The sequence below is a fragment of the Poeciliopsis prolifica genome, unplaced genomic scaffold (genome assembly GCF_027474105.1).
Source record: "Poeciliopsis prolifica strain line A6 unplaced genomic scaffold, Auburn_PproV2 SCAFFOLD033, whole genome shotgun sequence".
Classification (NCBI taxonomy): Eukaryota; Metazoa; Chordata; class Actinopteri; order Cyprinodontiformes; family Poeciliidae; genus Poeciliopsis; species Poeciliopsis prolifica.
In genome coordinates this window covers 1,516,310-1,535,000 of record NW_026562408.1, presented here as the reverse complement: position 1 = coordinate 1,535,000, position 18,691 = coordinate 1,516,310, and the positions used below count along the sequence as shown (strand labels likewise).

At 39.2% G+C, this 18,691-nt stretch overlaps 1 protein-coding gene across 13 annotated transcripts in view; it reads left to right on the top strand.

Moving 5' to 3' along the window:
- Positions 1–18,691, top strand: part of rapgef6 (Rap guanine nucleotide exchange factor (GEF) 6) — a 120,179-nt gene that overhangs the window by 32,014 nt on the left and 69,474 nt on the right. For 7 of the 13 annotated variants that reach the window (XM_055051370.1, XM_055051368.1, XM_055051369.1 and 4 more), the window contains 2 exons: positions 4,770–4,839; positions 10,429–10,575. In XM_055051370.1, the coding sequence (XP_054907345.1) occupies positions 4,770–4,839; positions 10,429–10,575 (217 nt within the window). Of the gene's footprint in view, positions 1–4,769; positions 4,840–9,838; positions 10,576–18,691 lie in introns of those variants that run through there. The other 6 variants (XM_055051367.1, XM_055051363.1, XM_055051364.1 and 3 more) reach the window with 1 other exon arrangement.

The window sequence follows — 18,691 nt, the reverse complement described above, 5'->3', positions numbered from 1 at the left end:
GTGAATGAAGAAAATGTTTTCCTCATTCATTTCAGTGAACAAGTCGAACCAGATGGTTTTTATAAAACAACAGAGTTTAAACTTCGTTCTACTTTACTGAGTAAAGTTTGAGGCAAAAGCAGGTTTTTACTTTATAATTCACATTTTGTGGTTTTAATAAGAAAAATACAACTTATTAGACTAATTTCTCTTCCCTTGAGTGACAAAAGTATGTTAATGTTGTTTTTATGTGTCATCTTATGGGATCTAAATTTTAGATTTTTGTTAGTTGTAAGGCATCATCATCCGTCTGACACAGCCACAGTAGATGGAAAACGGGAGTAAATTTCTGCCAAAAAGTGTGTGTGTGTGTGTGTGTGTGTGTGCGTGCGTGCGTGTGTTTAGTGTGGGTGTGTGTGTGTGTGGGCGTGCGGGTGTGTGTGTGTGTGTGTATGTGTGTGCGTGCGTGTGTGTTTGGTGTGTGTGTGTGTGTGTGCGGGCGTGCGGGTGTGTGTGTGTGTGTGCGTGTGGCCGCAGTGACTCTCGCGGTTTGTCGCCTAAAGCCCGGCAGCTGCCACTGGACCAAATCTGAACCTGTTCCTCCGTCTGCCAGCGGCTCGTTTCTTCTGGGAGAGACGGGAGGAAAATCATCACCTGCTGAAAAGCGACAGACAAATTCCACCGAAGTGGGGAGAGATTTTCATCACCCACATGATGATTGATAAAATGATAATCGCAGTGATGTTGATTGATTTTGAAATTGGCTTGAAGAACAAAATATTCCTCGCTAAGCGTCAGGTTCTTCATCAGTCGGTCAAAGTTTGGAACTTGGCTTGAATATTTTCAAGGTGGAGTGAAAGAACAATTTGTTTTTTATAGATGACGAAAAGAGCAATGCTAGCTGCCAAATAAAAAAATACAGGTTCTGTTTTTTACATTGTATATAAAATAAAATTTATGGACAAACTCAAGCCTTTTCTTCATGAGAATAATATAGAAAGACTTGCCTTTAGTCAGAGGCATCTTCTAATTCGCTGTGACACAGGCTGCTACAGAAGAGCCATTTAAAAAAGTGACTTAACTGAAGTAGTTTAAGTTACCTGTTTTAAGTTAACTTTAGTTTTAATATATATTTTACTGACCAAAGACCAGAGCAGGCCACATAAATCTGGTTTTAATCTGAATAATGTCAGGCTGTGTTAGCATCCAGAAACATTACGCTGCTTAAACTTCAACTGACTAAATCAAACAAAAAATGTTTGTGTTTAATGTTCTGTCATCAGAATAACCTAAAAGAGAAACGTTGTGTCCTTTTCCTGTTGATTCAGTGGTTGAAGTTTTAAGTTGTTTTTTCATGTTGCTTAAAGCTAAAGTTTGGCGATTTTCTGGCGTTAGGCAGATTTAGACAAGCTAACAGGTTTCAGTTCAGGCATCGCAGTAGCTTTGGTTTGTGGCAAACCCACGCACGCACACACACACACACACACACACACTCAATCTGTTTGTCACTAATATTTGGCTTAAAGGTGTTTATTCTTCTACCGCCATGGGCATGCAGTAACTTGAGGAGAAATGAGAAATGATTGAGCAAACAGCGGCTACACACTAAGTAAAGAAGCCTGAAAATTGCAGCTCTGCAGGGTTTCCTCTATTGTAGCAGGCTGTATTTCTCCTGTGCTTCTGTCTCATCCACACACAGACAGGGAGAAACTGAAGAGACTGCCTTGGCAGGCTTTGTTTAGGCCAGACAGGATCCAGGCGACTCGCCTCACTGGAGGGTAGAGAGATCTGTCAGAGCTGGGCTGACCTTCTGCCTGAGAGCTTCGAATTCCTCCCAGCTATAAATTTGGATATTTTTATACCTTTTTCCCATTACATTTCTTTAAAATAAGCTTTATACATCTTTTTTAATAAAATGACAATTAATTCCAATGTGGCAAAACCCAAATGAACAGACTAGTTTTATCCCATTTTGGATGTTTATCAATTCCTCAAAACTCAGAATTCCCACCAATTTTCAATGATTATTAGTCCTTACTGTGAGGATTTCAGAATAAAAAAGAAATCGGATTCATTAGGAAATGTTTCCATATTTTCTGTCCCTGCATAAGAAACTGATTGATTTGGACTAAACCAGAAACAAATACCGTTTTTTTTACTCATAAATAAATGAAAGTTAATGATTAAAGTTTCCAGTCTGGTGAAAACCTTTTTTTGAAGAACAATTTTCTTTTACAGAGACTTCAGGATGTATTTTTATTTGTTGTTTTCTTTCTTTGGGATGTTAAATATCTTCCAGTTCCAGTGTTAATTGTTAAAGTTGATTGATCTTTGAGAATGTGTCTTGCATTATAATTATACCATTATCAATATATTACTTAAAAATGTTCTCAAAACAACAATATTATCATTTGTTGCCATTTTTCTCGTCTTGTGCACCTGGTGCGACATGCCAGGTGTAAATTTAGTTGTTTTTATGGAGTGGTAATAAATGTGGAGGGTTAGGGTCCTGACCCTCTGACGGCGGCTTGGGCCTCGATGCTGGACGCCAGCGAACCGTTTGCACCTTCAGGAATGTTTTCATGTGAGCGCAGTGCAGGAGCAGCTGATGGCTCTTAAAGCATCTCCAGATAAATGGGCTGGAAGCAAAAGGAAAACGCTCATTTTAAAGCTGCAGGATGCAACTTTTAGAAAAAACAATGATTTTTACAGGTTAATGTCAAAATTTACAAATATGTAACATGTTAATTAAAAAATTTATTTGACAAATTAATATTTAATTATTTTTAATTTAATATTCTTAATAAAATTAAATTAAAATGTAATTAAAAACTATTTAAATTTTTTAATTTTTAATTACAAATTTTATTTATTAAAATGATAAAAATAAGATAATAATTAGTTGGTGTTCAGGAGGCAGCAGAGCATCAATAAGGGCCTCGCTTAGGTCAAAGGTCAGCTTCCTAAAGCTTTGACTTCAGCTGTAGCAAAGCGTAGCGGAGACTGATTTCTTTATTCTCTATTTTGGCGCTTTAATTATTTAGACATTGGGAATTGTGTCAAAGTAAAACGCCTCTTAGTTCAGAATTTTTCTGGAGTTATCCGTTTTAATGAGGGCAGGTTTGCTTGGCTCAAAGTCACGATGTTGAGTCAAAGTCTCTGCTGCTCAGAAGCTGCAGGATGAGAGGAAATGTTGTTTTTCAACTCGGAGTGAAAGGGAATGCAAAATGAGATGCGGCAAAAGGGAACAAAAGCCAGAAATATAACGGGACAAGGGAGACGTCTAGTGGATTCAGTGTTTCCAAAGAAGAGTAAGTTCAAGAGATTTTAGTCAGTTGGACTGGAATCGATCACCAGTAGGAAGGTCGAAGAGGAAAGGAGAGGAATGAAATGCAGAGGTTCGCTAACTTATCTTCAACCGGTTAGTTATGCATTAAGAGATCTGACATCAGCTTCTACAATGAGATCCAGACCATAATCCATGCTGAATCAGCGCTTTTCCAATCCCAGAGGAGTGAAATACAAACAGAAGAAACGTGATCAGCTTTCAATCTGCACCTTTTTACACGAAGCAGATTAAAAACGGCTGTAATCTCTGTTTTTGTTTGTTAGCATAAATGTATAGCAGACATTCTCTTCTTTTTTCTGAGACTAAAACTGCATCTTGCTGTAAAACTATCTGAGTTCTGAAGGATCAATATGCATTTGCGTGGTCTTAAAAAGGTCAAACTTTGTTTTCAGATGATTTATTTTGGAACAAATTGATTTAGAAAGGCTGGTTGGTGGGAAGCATTTTCTGGTGTACAATGCAAAGGTATTCATGCTCTCTTAATTTGTGCAAAACAGTTTGATGTTGGATTGTTTTTTATATTTTGTTTTGAATGAGTCTTATATTTATGTGTCCTTATCTGGCTTATTCTGCCTGTTTGGTCTTTTTCCAGACTTTTTGTCTGCAGTTGGTCACACACAGTGCTAAATGTTCTCCATAAATGTCCTTAATTCATGTTCCTTTTGCAGCAAACATGCATTACATAAAACCATAACAACAAGGCGAAAACACAATGAATTCATTTAATCTTTTTCTGTACGATCTGGTCTCAAAAACGACAGCAGAATCTAAAAGCTGGTTTAATTTTCCCCTCAGATGTTGGAGCTGTTGTTAAATCTGAGCTCAGATAAACCAAGATGTCAACTTGAACATTGAACTTCTGAATGCTCTTAAAAGGCCAGTTGTGCCAGAATATATTGATAAACCCAATTAAACTGTTAAAATGTTCATTAATAGCTGTTCCTCCAGAATTTTGTGATTTATTTCTGTTTTTTTGACGCTTCAAGTTCGACACTGAGTGAAGTCAGATGCTCGACATTTTTCTCGAGAAGCATGTCAGAGCATTTTTGCAGATTTGTGAAGAACTGGAATGATATAATTTGATGTATATATTGATTTATATATTGATGTAATTTGGGCCACAGAAAAAGCTACGGCGGACTAGATTTGGCCCCTGAGCCTTGAGTTTGACTCAAACACATGTACTTTACTCCCAACAGATGTTGAATATCTTTTAGTTAAAGATATTCAGCAGGTATATATCAGGATCATTTTACGCTTAAAGCTGTCTCAACGTAATGATTTGGTGATTACTGTGATTTACGGGCCCTGATGTTGGCGCAGGTCTGTGGGTGGGCGCCTGGGATTGAACGCATCTGGCCTCTGGTCAGTGTGAGCAGCTTGTCTGAGCTCTGGTTTTATTTTATACTGATGTATTTCTGTGTGTCTCTGTTCTCTGCAGTTTTGGCAAGCAGCTGGGGGGCAGGCGAGGCTGTGAATGCATCACTTTGGAGCCATCAGAAATGATTGTGGTGAGTATCGATGCCGCTCGCTCTCTTTCATCCCTCCTGTCCTGCTCTTTGATATCAGTCCGGTTTTTCATCTTTATTTGATGTTTGCATTTTTCTCTCTCGAATCCTTCTGTTTTATCTCTTCTTTCCTCCATCTGCCTCCCCCATCTTGCCCAAACATACAAGGATGGTGGTTCAGTTTTTAGACTGTTGTTGTTGAAATATGCTTGCACAGACTCGCACTTTGCAGGCTTTCCTGCCAGATCCTCTGCTTTCAGTTGTGTTTACTGTCTTCTGCTGTTTAGGTCAAATAAATTGATTGAGTTTTAGATTTTGAACCCAAATGTGAGTTTGTGAAAGAAAAACTTACAGCAGTAACTTTTCATCAAATATTCAGGAGTTGAATCAATTACAGTTTTTAGATTAATGCTTAAAAAAATGCAAAGAGAAAAAGGCAGGAGTGGGAATTATTTCCCAGAATGCTTAGTTTCCATTAAAAACTCATTTGAAATTGTCCTTTAGCTGTCAGAACAAAGAACTCTGTGATGTCTGGAAGTAAATGGACTTTTAGGAAGTCGTCGTTCATGTTGTGTCTGAGGATTAAGTCATGGGAACATGATGAAACCGATCTAGTTCTGAGGCGGGACGTCATTCTGTGTACTTAAATCTGATCGTTTGCAACATTTTCATTGTCCCTTTTACTGGTCTTTATTTCATGAAACTCAGTTTGTGTCTACTGGGAAAACTCCCCTTGCTTACTGGAAGACACACTTCCACTGAAAAGGAAACAAATCGAATGTCTGACACAGACTTGGACAATTTTAGCCGAATGTTTTAAAAACATTGTGAATTTAATACTTAGTACCAAAGACACAGCTTGAGATGTTCAGCTTGAACAGCATATTTCTGTCAAAGTTTTTAGCATAAAAACAAAACATCACCTGACTAATTACACTTATGATAAAACAATCAGAATAGTCAGATTTTTAAAGTACAGAATGTAATAAAGAATCTGGTTGAAATAAACCACATATTGTACATTAAAGTTGAATAAATCTACTCATCTTAAATGTTTAACTCTGCAAAAATTAACTTTTATAAAATTTTTGACATATTTATTAAAACCATCACCATATTGTGACAGTTTACAACTCAACGTTACAGCAAAACTTAGAATTTTGTTTTAAATGCATTTATTTTCCATATATATATTATTTCCCTCCAAAATCTTGCCAGATTTGCTTTGTTAATATAAAAGGAAATCTTCTTTTTTATGACCTTTCACTGCATTGGTTGACCTTTCACTGCATTGGTTGACTTTTCACTGCATTCACCCCACGACCCGCTGCATCCATCCGTCCATCGTCACAGGTCCCTCTGCTGTCTCCAAATCATGAATGTGGATTAAAAGTGGGAGTGAAAGTCGCTGCCTTGTTGAAGAAACCTTTTCAGAACCAAAATCAGCCTTGAAGGCTCACCTTGATCCCAGGAACCACCTTTCCTTGGAAAGTCTCATTATTGAGAGAGTTTAATCGGAGAGTTGCTCTTTCAGCAACATATTTAATCTGAAACGACCCCCCAGGGTGCGTTTAGAGACTGTCGGAGCCGTAAAAACGGCAGCAGTGGTGCTGACTGCATCACTGAGGGGATTTATGGGCAGAACAAAAAAATGAGCTCAATTAAAAAAGAAATATTTGGGAATATGATTGCTCTGCTCTTCTTCCTTTTCTTGTATTATGAAGAAGATTTGCCCAAATCCTGCTCTGGTTCATCATTTTTTAATGTTTTTATGAACAAATAACTACAATCAAACAGAAGTTACAACTCCTGTAAAAAAACTAGATGTTTCATTGTTGTGTGAAAAGATCTTAGACTTATTTAATAAAAACGTAAAGTTTTAATTTATCACTTCAGCGTGATTTAGACCAGGAAAGCTCAAAATTTCTGCCAACTGGGGCAAAATTTTAGACTCAAAAGTAAACAGAGGCCAAAAGAGCAACAGAAAATAAAGTCGCCAGATATTTATTTATTTATTACACATGGAAAAAAGAAAGGCTATTTTTACGAGGGGGTTCTATTGCCATTATCCACAGAAAAACAGGATTAAATGTTAGAAATGTTGTGATTATTACTATTTTTATTATTATTCTACAATTTCCTTGTGGGAAAATCCCAAATGGATTAATCAAGTTTCTATCTATCTAATCTATGAAATTGCAAAATTTTCTAGAATATTTTTCAAAAGAAATTTTTTAACATTTGAAATAAAAAAAATTCCAATTTTTTGTAGAAAATTTCTATTAATCTAAAAATATTGTGGGTTTTTTCCTAGCAAATTGTTTGTTTTTTTGCAGAAATGTATGACTTTCTACTACTTTAATTTTGCATGTTTGTTGTTTTGAAAGAGTTTCTTTTGGGCTCCGCTGAATAAATTAATTTTCAGTAGTAATCAAAGGATTTGCGTCGCTTTGTTTCAAACCGTTTACTTTTGAGAAAGAATAAAAGCTGATTTGGGTTTTTTGTTTTAGCGTTTCACGGACAGTCTCTGGACTTAGAACCATTATTTTAAACAGTTCTAAAGTAACTGGTTAAAACCCAGTGATAACTGGGACCAGTACTTAGATTGGTGTATTGTCTTTCTCTGTAATGATGAAAAGTCAGAAATGTGTCGCCGATCACAGCGGATCAAACGCTGCCTGAATGTCTGGCTGCTGGAGACCCCATTGTTCCCACCCACCTCCACTGGTCCCTCCACTGGTCCCTCCACTGGTCCCTCCACTGGTCCCTCCACTGGTCCCTCCACTGGTCTCTCTACTGGTCCCTCCACTGGTCCCTCCACTGGTCCCTCCACTGGTCCCTCCACTGGTCTCTCTACTGGTCCCTCCACTGGTCCCTCCACTGGTCTCTCTACTGGTCCCTCTACTGGTCCCTCCACTGGTCCCTCCACTGGTCTCTCTACTGGTCCCTCTACTGGTCTCTCCACTGGTCCTCCACTGGTCTCTCTACTGGTCCCTCTACTGGTCCCTCCACTGGTCCCTCTACTGGTCTCTCTACTGGTCCCTCCACTGGTCCCTCCACTGGTCTCTCTACTGGTCCCTCTACTGGTCCCTCCACTGGTCCCTCCACTGGTCTCTCTACTGGTCCCTCTACTGGTCCCTCCACTGGTCCCTCTACTGGTCTCTCTACTGGTCCCTCTACTGGTCCCTCCACTGGTCCCTCCACTGGTCCCTCCACTGGTCCCTCCAGTGGTCCCTCCACTGGTCTCTCTACTGGTCCCTCCAGTGGTCCCTCCACTGGTCCCTCCACTGGTCTCTCTACTGGTCCCTCCACTGGTCCCTCTACTGGTCCCTCCACTGGTCCCTCCACTGGTCCCTCCACTGGTCCCAGGATCTTGAAAAATGACCACACTTCCTGCTTCGTCTGAAAACTCACAAGAATAAAACATGCGAGGAGCTTCATGTCGGCTCATCTTCTGGTTTACATTCCTGCTCTATCTGATCTGTGCATCACCTCCCGTTTTTTCCCCTTCAGTTGTTCTGTGGTCCGTTTCCCGGCTCACAATCCCAGCCGTACTGAGCGCCTGTGAATGTAACTCCTGTCTATCATGTGACCAGAGTCATGACAAGCGCCACAGATCACATTCCCTGGTCTATTCCCATGGCCCCAATTAACTGATTGGCCGCAGTGCGGTGTGACTCTGCTGCAGCCCCTCTTTTCTCTTGTGCATGGAGAGAAGAATGCCTCTTTTTGTGAGTTTCCTTTATTTTCTCTTTCTCAGGAAGCTGAAACGATAATATTCAATCCCTGGTGCTTTTGTTTCATGCAAGTCTAAACTCGGAGAGGTTCATCTGTATTTTATCTGAATAAAAACACGACGTAACTCGTTCAGAGGAAAGTTTTCCCAACTTCACTTTTTGGACCAGAATTAGACCTGAACCAGGTGAAGATAATTTACGGTTTGCATCTGTGTCTTCGGCCTCTTGGCTGCTTCCCACCTGCTCTGTATTGATGGTTACGGTTAGACTTCAGATCTTTATCGCAGGCCAAATTTCTATCATTTCCACCAAATACCACAATATATTGCACATTCATTAGTTCTGACCACCCAGAAGTGACTATTTATTATTGTTGTTTCTACGTTTAATAACAAGATTGATAAAAGATGATTTGATCTCAAATTTAACTCATTTTGCCTTTAAAGATTTTAAAAATCCATTTGTTTTTCATGAAAACAGAAAGAATATTGATATTTTAGCCCTCCTTTTTGGCTGTTGTGGGCCATCATGAGTTTTTATGTACAAGATGTCTGTCAATTCACATGATTAACCCGAGTACAGCACACTGAGGTTGCTAACAAAGGCGCTGCTTCATCCAGTCTGGGCTCTGGTTTTAAATCTCCTCAACACAGTTTGACCTGAAGTCATATTTATGCTTCTTATCAAGTGTTTTATGCATTTCTTTAAGGAAAAACAAAATGTATCATTTACAAGTAATGCTAATTAATGGTTCTTGGAAACAAAAAAGCAAATTACAAGCAGCAAATAAGTCAAACAATTAATTCATGGACATCAGCAGCTGTAAAAGGGAAAGTGGTAATTCACCCAGTTTTTCTCCATATAATGCAAAATTAATGTTCAGGCTATTTTAGAACAATAAACTATCAGAGTAAACAAAACAGAATGTAAAAAAGGAAAAAGTAGGTGAAAAATAACGTTAAAAAATCAAAGCAGAATTGTTCAACAGGTTCTATAACATGATTTCCTGATAAACAATGTGGTTGTAACTGACATAATAAGTCTATTGAGTTACCATTATGCAACGGAGAACAAAAACAAATTCTTTCTTCAACAAACTGACCGGCACAAAACGCCCGTGGGACTGAATTGTATGGCCGGATTCTGGTACTGTGCTGTTTTTTCTGCCTGCTGAGGATATTGTGTATTTTCGGCTTCCTGGAGGAAACTGTGGGCTGACTTTATGCTCTGTGCGCGTGTCAGAGGGCGACAGAGTGAGCAAGAAGACATGTGAGTAAGTTTGTCACTGTGCTTCTGGCTGAGCTGCTAAACTCCTCGCTGAAACCTGTGGAGTCACTTATTTGGTCTTTCAACCTTTCCTGGATGATTTCTCGGCGAAGGATTTTGGATTTAAGCTTTTCGACGCCTGGGCACAATAGTTTTGGTTTTCCCCCTCCCCTGTGGTGTTTCCTGCTTTTATGTGTTTTTCTGATCCCATCCTTGAATCCGGATGAATGTGCTGCGCTGGCACCGGCTCTCTGCGCTCTGGAGGAACTGGATGTTCAACCAGGAGCCAGCAGAAGAGCAGGGCCAGATTCCCGAAGCTCCAGGACACGAAGAGGAACCGCAGCAGAAAGAACGCAGCAAGTTCACAGATTCCAGCCCGGATTGTTTGAATCTAATGGGAGCTGACACCCAAGACTCGGAATACGAGGAACAGAATCTGGATTTTATAAATCAGAATGTTGTTCCAAAGGTCCGGAGGCCTGAACTGCTGAAGCGGAGCTGCTCCGAGCCGTGCCCTCAGGCGTCAAACCACGTGGATCGCTCAAACAGCTGTGGCTACGTGGCTGAGGGTTGTGACCTTACGTTACAGGTGGACAACGGCACCGAGGGGGACGACAGCTTCCTGCAGAGAGACGGGTCCCAGCGGCGCTCCCGGCGGCGCTTCAGGAAGGTCAACCCGAAAGGAGAGCGGGAAGTCATCACTGATGGCCAAGAACCCGGCAGCTACAGCAACACGGTAAGACGACGCTACTGCAGCCTTTCAAGATTTAAAGATCTCTAAAGATCCGGTTTAGTCGCATTACGTCTATTGAAAACGTTTACTTGGTTGTTTTAGTGTATATGTATGAAAATATATTAAACTCTTTCTTGTCATCTAAAGAGTAACTGGCCTGTTGCAATAAGCAACAAATCAATTAATCGCATGAGAAACTAAAGCAAAATCCAAAATGTCCATTTTGTCTTAGCCTCTTTCTCTTTTCTCTCACCAAGACTTTTTGTTTTTGTAGTTTTCAGACATTCCTTTTGTAGATTTACTCCCATGTTTTGCTACATTTCTTCTGCATCAGCTTCATGTTTTTCCTTTTGTTGTTTTTCTGTTTTTTCTACCAAAAACAAAGAGAAAAGTTTTTGGTGCTTTGTCCTCAACTTTCCCCTTTTTTGAAGGATAATTAACAAAGACTTTTTGTTGTTTTGCGTAAATATTTTGGATATTTAAATCTTAATTGAATTTCACTGCAAAAGCACAAAATCTTACCAGTAATTTTGTTTTTGTTTCCAATGAAAATACTTCAGTACACTTGAAATAAGATTACTAACAAATAACTTTTCAGCAAGAAATGTATTCAAGAATTCCTCAACATTGCAGAAAAAACTTCCACTGGCAGATTTTCTCTTATAACAGAGCATGTTATACTGAACAAGCAGTTTTTTGAATCAATATTAATAAATTATTGATTGAAAACAAGCTGAAGAGTTAGTTAAAAGTTACTTTTGTCCAATTTTAAGAAACTGGATCAGAAGTGCTTGGTAACGACAATATGTTATCGCTACAATGTCTGGGACAAAATGAGTTATTGTGACAGCCGGGCTGCTGTGCTGCTACGCCTTATTGTTATTTCATGACCTCAACACTCCGAAGGTTTCTCTGGTTCTCTCTGGTGGCTCTGTTTCTGCTTTGACCCTTTCGGCATTGCGACTGTACAGTCATGTGTGCCCCAGTGAATTTCCCTCCCTCTGATAGGATCAGCGGGTTCGGCGTTGTGTCGGTTACAGTTGCAGCTAATCATCTGGAGACACACAAGCAGCTGCGTCTGCTGCACTGTGTTGGCGCGCACACCTTGGGCCTTAATGGAGAATTTAAACGAGTCCTCTGTCGACCCGAGAAGTCTCCTGACGATTGTTCTACTTTTTTTAATTGTATATAAAATTCTCAGATACCAGAATACCATCACAGCGATTTCTACAAAGCAACCTCCTTCAACCATTTTATATCTTTCCACTTTGTGGTCACAAACTCATCGTATTTTATTGGGATTTTCTTTCACCAACACAACCATCTAAACCAGAGCTGTCAAATTCAGTTTCATTGTATCAAAACTGAATGTTCTTAATGGACTGGTTGTATATCTAGAGAACTACGGAGGCCGTGAAGGTTCAAACCACATGTTTCAGTGAAGTTATCCCACTTCTTTCCAACTGCACCCCAATTTCTGTCCCCCAGTGTCTGGGTAACGGTACCTGATGACGAGACGCGAATCGATGTTCCTTCAAGTGGAACTTTTTCTTAATCACATGCGTTTCAGATAACCTAGCACCAACTAGTGGCATGGCGGGAGCATTACACCTTTTCAATGTGTATTGTTACTGTGTAAACAAAGATTGTAATTAGAATGTCTTCATGTAAATGTGTTAACAGAAACACAACAAAAATCCAGTTTTATTTGGATCATTGTCACGTAAACAATGATAACTTGTTCTTTATAAATGCTTAAAAATAAAAAAAAACATCGGCATGGAGTGAAAACTGGATAAAAAAGGAACCAGTTTGGAAGTATTTCAGATATTTAAGACAAAAAACTAATCAATTATCATTCATATTGACTAATGCATTTTTCAGCCACCAGCTTGTACAAACTTTGTGAAGCAAACCTTTAAAACCGTGTCTCCTTTTCCATCTTTGCAATCGTGAAATCACAATAAAAAGAATTGATTTGATGAGATGTTGAAGTCAAACATCTCAAAATCAAAGCCTTTCCACTCCAATAAGCTGCAGAGCAGAAAATCAGGACAAAAACAATGTCCTGCAAATGCATAGAATTAGAGAAGGACTTTGGGATTAAATTCAAGCTGACAGAGGAGCAGGAGGAGCGAGTAGCACATATAACAAAACTGTATCACCAGAGATTACTGTGCTGTGACATGTGTTGGGCTCTTGGCATAGTTTTTAAATTTCATTTTTGTTCCACACATTTTCTGCTCTGTTCAACCTCAGGATTATGTCAACAACAAGGTAGGAAGTAATTCAACAATGTTTCACGCGTTCATCTTGACATGTCGGGTTATTTTTCTGTTGGTTTGTGTGTGTGCTGATGACGGCGTAGATAGTGCCCACCTGAATCAGACACCTGTTGTTTGGAAGCAGGCCGTGTTGAGAAAAGCAGGTCGTTTTGATGTCGCCACACACATGCGCACGCCGCTGTCTGCTTGCGCTGTGGGCGGCTGATAGGAATGTGGCGAACAGACGGATCACAAGATGCATGTTGGGAACCACAACATGCTGATTTACACAAGGGTTAAGGTAAAGTTTGCAGACAGGTTTACAAGACTTTTTAGTTTAGGCAACAATACAGCCACATATACCTTAAAGTGAGAGCCTTAGTGAACAGTAAACACATTTTTACAATAAATTGTCCCCAAAGTTGCTGCGATAAACAATAATGTTCTTGTTTTGCCAGAATACATTCTCAAAGATCAATAAACTTTAAATTCTAATGAATTTGTTTATCTATCATTTACAATGAAATTATTATTTAGTGAGCTAGCATAGCCTGTATTTAATGCTAAGGCTAGTTAGAACAGAGAACCATGATAGTAGATAAACTCATTTTCCTGTAACGGCGGTTGTTTCTCCCCCATTAGCACATTTTGCAGCGAGTACTTGATTTGATTGACAGCGCTAAGCCCCGCCTCTTGTTGGTTGTTTTTGGTGCATTTCTTCAGATGACAACAGTAGCTCAAGTGAAGGTGAAGATCCACTTTTCACAGATTGTCTTATTTTAAAGATCACAACATTTTCAATGAAAGCTACATGCTGCAGCTTTAACGGTCTTATTTTTAATAGCATCCCAGATGCTTTAAAAGTACATATCACACACATATATGCATCCACTATGCAGAAGTGAAGTGTAGTTCTGGCATTAGACCAGAAGATTTTTGCAGCTCTTACTGAACCATAATAACATCAGTAATCCATTATCACTGTTCTGTTCTGCACTGCGTCTGGTGTCTCTCCGTCTCTTAATGCTTTGACTTGGAGTCAATGGAGTCTCTGAATGTATGAATTAAGAACACACACACACACACACACACACACACACACACACACACACACACACACACACACACACACACACACACACACACACACGCATACACACACTGCCACCAGTAAATCATCATAAACAGGAAGTCTGTGAATGATGGAACATGTGTAAACATGCTGATAACCTGCACATTTTGCTTTTCTTTGTTGTTTAATTTAAGATAAATTACTGATTTTTGGACCAGTGATGCAGAAGATCAGCAGCAGACCGCTGGGATTCACTAATGACTCACTACACACACACACACACACACACACACACACACACACACACACACACACACACACACACACACACACACACACACACACACACCTGTTGAAATAAGCAGAGAAAGGCACTTCATTTAGGCATCAGAAACCTCAGAGTGACTGTCTGTCCTGTGCAGCTCTGGATCATTAATCCAGAACAGGCTCAGCCCTCTGCACACGATGCTTCAACAAAACACTGAATAAAGCCAGCGAAGAATGAGATTTATTGGTATTTGTATCAGTTTGTCATCTGAATAGCCTGTTGTGAGACTTGAATTCCTGATTTTTAGCTTTTGTTTTCGGGTTGCTAAGTGTCTGTCTTGAACCAGCTTGTGGACGATGAGGCAGTTTTCTCAGTTCTCTGAAGGAAGTGACTTTCTTTAACGTTCAGCGGAAGACACAGGCGTCGGATGCAGAATTTGTGGTTTGCTACCTTCCTGTGTCAGAGGCTCAGATGTCTGACATGCTGTGTTGTTTTTCCTCCCAGAAAATAATCAAGCATTTAGTTTATAGTAACGGGTAACTTGACATATGGGTTACCAGAGAAAACCAACTCCGCTACCGAGTATGAAATAACTTTGAGGTGACAGATGCTGAGATTGTTGATCTGCTCATATTCATATTATATTAGTATCTGATAACAAACAAGCAAATAAAAATCATCATCACACTGAACTGATGTTTTCACTCCTTTTTGATATGATACTTCCAGTTAAAATCCAGTGCAATCAGTTTTCGAAGGGCACATAATTACTATCTACAGTTTATCTGTGTTCAATTTCATTTCACCAAAAATCTGAAATACGGCAACCGTTTAAACGACAACCTTTGGTCTTTTGGTTATATGCTGACAGCGATTTGGTTTGACTCCAGAGGGAAACATTTTAGAAACGCAGTTCAGAACGGGTTTAAATGTGAACCGAAAACATTTGGAAGTCGGTCCAGTTTTTTCCTCTTCATTTGCCATTTTAAAGCCAAGTCTGTTTAGTTTGAAATATTTATCAAGGAAAATCACATGTGATCACTTGCACAAGCGAAGAGTTGGAAAAACAGTCCACTGGATCAGAAAGTTCACAAATTTTCACCGCCCCCTACTGGCCTGGCATGCTCTCTACATCGTTTGCAGTGTATTTGTTTTTTATCTGCACAGTAGCATGTTAATCTGTTGTGCCAATGCAATTATTTCTCAAGTGTTTTTAGAATTGCTGCTTAAACGGGATATAAAAACACACCAGGCTGGAGTGCTTTGGAGAGGGATAAGCAAAGTTGACATATAAAACAATTTCCAAAAGAAACAACAAAGCCTTGTTCAAATCACCATCTAAAACTGAAACAAATGTGGCAAATCTGCACAGCTACCAAGTCACTTAATCAATTAATATGCAAATCTGGTCCAGTCAAAGTCCAGATCTTATTCTAGTTTCTGGATGGGAAAATTGGTTGACTGATATCTCAAAACCACAAAACTTTTCAAATTTGTATTTGTAACAAAACAACTTTTTTTACAATCCTGAAAAACAAAATTAATTTTGTTGCTGTAAAATAATAGAATGTGCAAAAGTTTAAGATTTAAATAATTGATTAGTTCTAAAACCTTACCTAATTTTTATGAAGTCACACAATGATGCTTCAGCTTTTCACATCTTCACTTCAGTCAAGACAAAATGGACTGTCACGCACCGATCTTTGAGCTGTTTCTGTTTGGGATCACATTACCATGACGCTGTGTTTTGTTGCATCATTTTCTCGTTTTGATGAGCTTTTGCTTGTCATGCAGGTCCATTAGAGACTGAAGTCACTGCTTACAGTCAGGTGAAATCTAAAGTTACAGTCTTCATGTGGTTGACAAGTCATTGCTGTGACTCAGCAGGGTGCTTTGTCATAACGGAGTCAACCTGGTGGAAACATCTGAACATTTAGAAATGAAGGAAAGGGTAAAGAAGACTGAAACAGCTCTTACATAATGTACTTGTTTGAGACATTTCAACAGTTTGTAGCGTCTGTGTTGTTTAAAAAGTTAATTTTCAGCACTGATTGCGTTTGTATGATTTGGAAAATAACTTATTTTGCTTGGCATCAAAACGAAACATAAAGGCTGTCAGGATTGTGTTAATATTTTCCCCATCAATGCTATTGTCATTAGCATTATTAAAGCATTGTGCATATTATTTATGAGTGATTCCTTCTTGAAGTGGTTCTCATGCTGAGCTTGTGTCTGAAATCTGGATCCTGCTTAATGCATCCAGTTCTCATCTTTTCTCTTCCTATCTGGACACACATGGGACCAGTTCAGCCCTGGGGCATTTTTCTACCCCTGCTAAGCTCAGTAAAGCCCCAGGGAGAAATGGAAAGTCAGAAACTGAGAGATCAGGAAAGCCTAATCGGAGCCAGAAGATCAAAATGATGCCTCAGCAAAGAGTATGAAGTGAAGGTCATTTTGACATTGTTTACAATAGTACTTGATCAATTATTCATAAATTATGTCCAATAGCTGGTACTGGTTCTGTAAAGCAGCTGACATGACTGACAGCTGCTCTTCTCTTTTTACAGAAACGCTGCATGTTATTGCATGTCTACAATACTGCAGGGCACTGAGATGATTCTTTTACTTGTCTTACATATCGTGTCACGTTAGAACAACTTAGTGAACAAAATCAAATCTCAAGAAGTAGGGATTATTAAATTAGTGCATGGCGCCACAGCAAAGGGAAAATAAGGCAGAAAAACTGTTGAAAAGTAACTCAAAGCCAAACGTATTCTTCTTTTTTCTTTCTCTCTGTGGGTTAGGGTTATGCTGCACACAGACCTATTGCCAGCACATCGATGTTAAGGTTGTTATAGTCAAGCTAGCATAGCTGACTTACTTCTCCCTCCTTTTCTTTATATATCTTTTAATGAAACTATTTTCCTGCCGTTATCTCGTTGTCATCATGTTGACAATTCATTTCATTTGTACATCATGCATATATTTAAGATTTAGCGCGTTGTGTTGACAACTTAACAGCTAAAACCAGTGCTAGTCATTGTCTTGCACATGTGATTTCACCTTTCAGTGTCACTAGAACAAACTAAAAGGTAAATATTAAAGTTTTTCAGTTATTTTCTCAATGGTGGAATCAAGTTTTCTGTGCAGGGAAATCTGTAGAAAGTTAGAAAGCCAACAAATGAGCTGAAAGATTATGCTTTAAAATGTGGTACTTTCTCCTCCTTTAGTTGGGACATTTTGTTCGCTTTTTGGCGATAAGTAGCTCTTAAAATAGAAAGTATTGGGTATGAAGCAAATGGAGAAATTTACTGTAGAAACCACTATTAAACTAACGTTCTTTGCTTTTGTTCTGACTTAATTCTCTGTGCAACCACAAATCATTGCCAGCAAGTGAAACATATGCATAAGCCATTACTCATGGAACTGGCAACCAGACCCAAACCTCATGTTCTAATCTGTGGGTTGTTTACTTCCTCAAATTGTTACCAAAGCTCAAAAATACTCAAACTGTTCTTGAACTGCCACATTCAAACAGCCTCACACAACCAAACTCCCGAAAGTATTCACACTCCTTGAACCTTTACACATTTTTTAACGTCATAGAGGAATTTAAAGTTGTGCAAAGAGGAAAAAATGACACATTTTTACAAACCGCTTGCAGTCTATTGTACTTTGGAAGTATGTTGTTTCCATCTGCTGCAGGGCTGGATTTGACTGCTCCATTCTAGCTCATAAACATGGTTTCGTCTAAACTTTAGGTATCAAACTCATTTTCGTTTTGGGCCAAATCAAGATCAAAGAGCCGATTGTGCCAGGATGTATTGATAAAACTTGTTCACAAAAATATCAAATCAATTCATAAAAAGCTACGGCGGGCTGAATGTGGCCCACGGGCCTCGAGTTTGACGCATGTCATCTAAACCATTTTATTGTGGATTTTTCTTTGCATAACTTGAAATATAATTGAGAAATAATTTATTCGTGATTGCTTTAATGTTTTAACTTCTGGCCTCATATTTTGACTATTAATCGTGTGGACAGCATGCCTGATTGCATGTGCAGCAGAAAACAGCACAAGCTGGGCAGCACAGTGTCTGTGGCTGTTGTTGCTGCTAATTTTAGGGATTACATCACCAGCACTAACATGACAACCTTGTTGATCTTCCACTCTATATTCCCTCCTCTGTCTCCTCCCTCTCAGCTGCTTAACCTTTATCCTCCTCGTTTCTTTTTGGGCATCTGCTTGATAATATTTCAGGCTGCGATTAGATTATCTTGAAAACGAGGGAGCAGTTGAAGCTTCAGAACAGAATAGTTGTCAGGAAAAGCTGAGGTGAGCCTCTGTCAAACATAACATGTGTCCTGCAGAAAAACAAAGCCTTTAATCCTCCTGTCTTACCTCTTTTTCACCTTGTGAAATCCTGCTGGCAGTTTTTACCCCAGGCTTCTTTTTCTCCTCTTGTCTGAAGTTTTTATCTTCTCATCACTTGCTTGTCTTCTCATTTGTCTTTC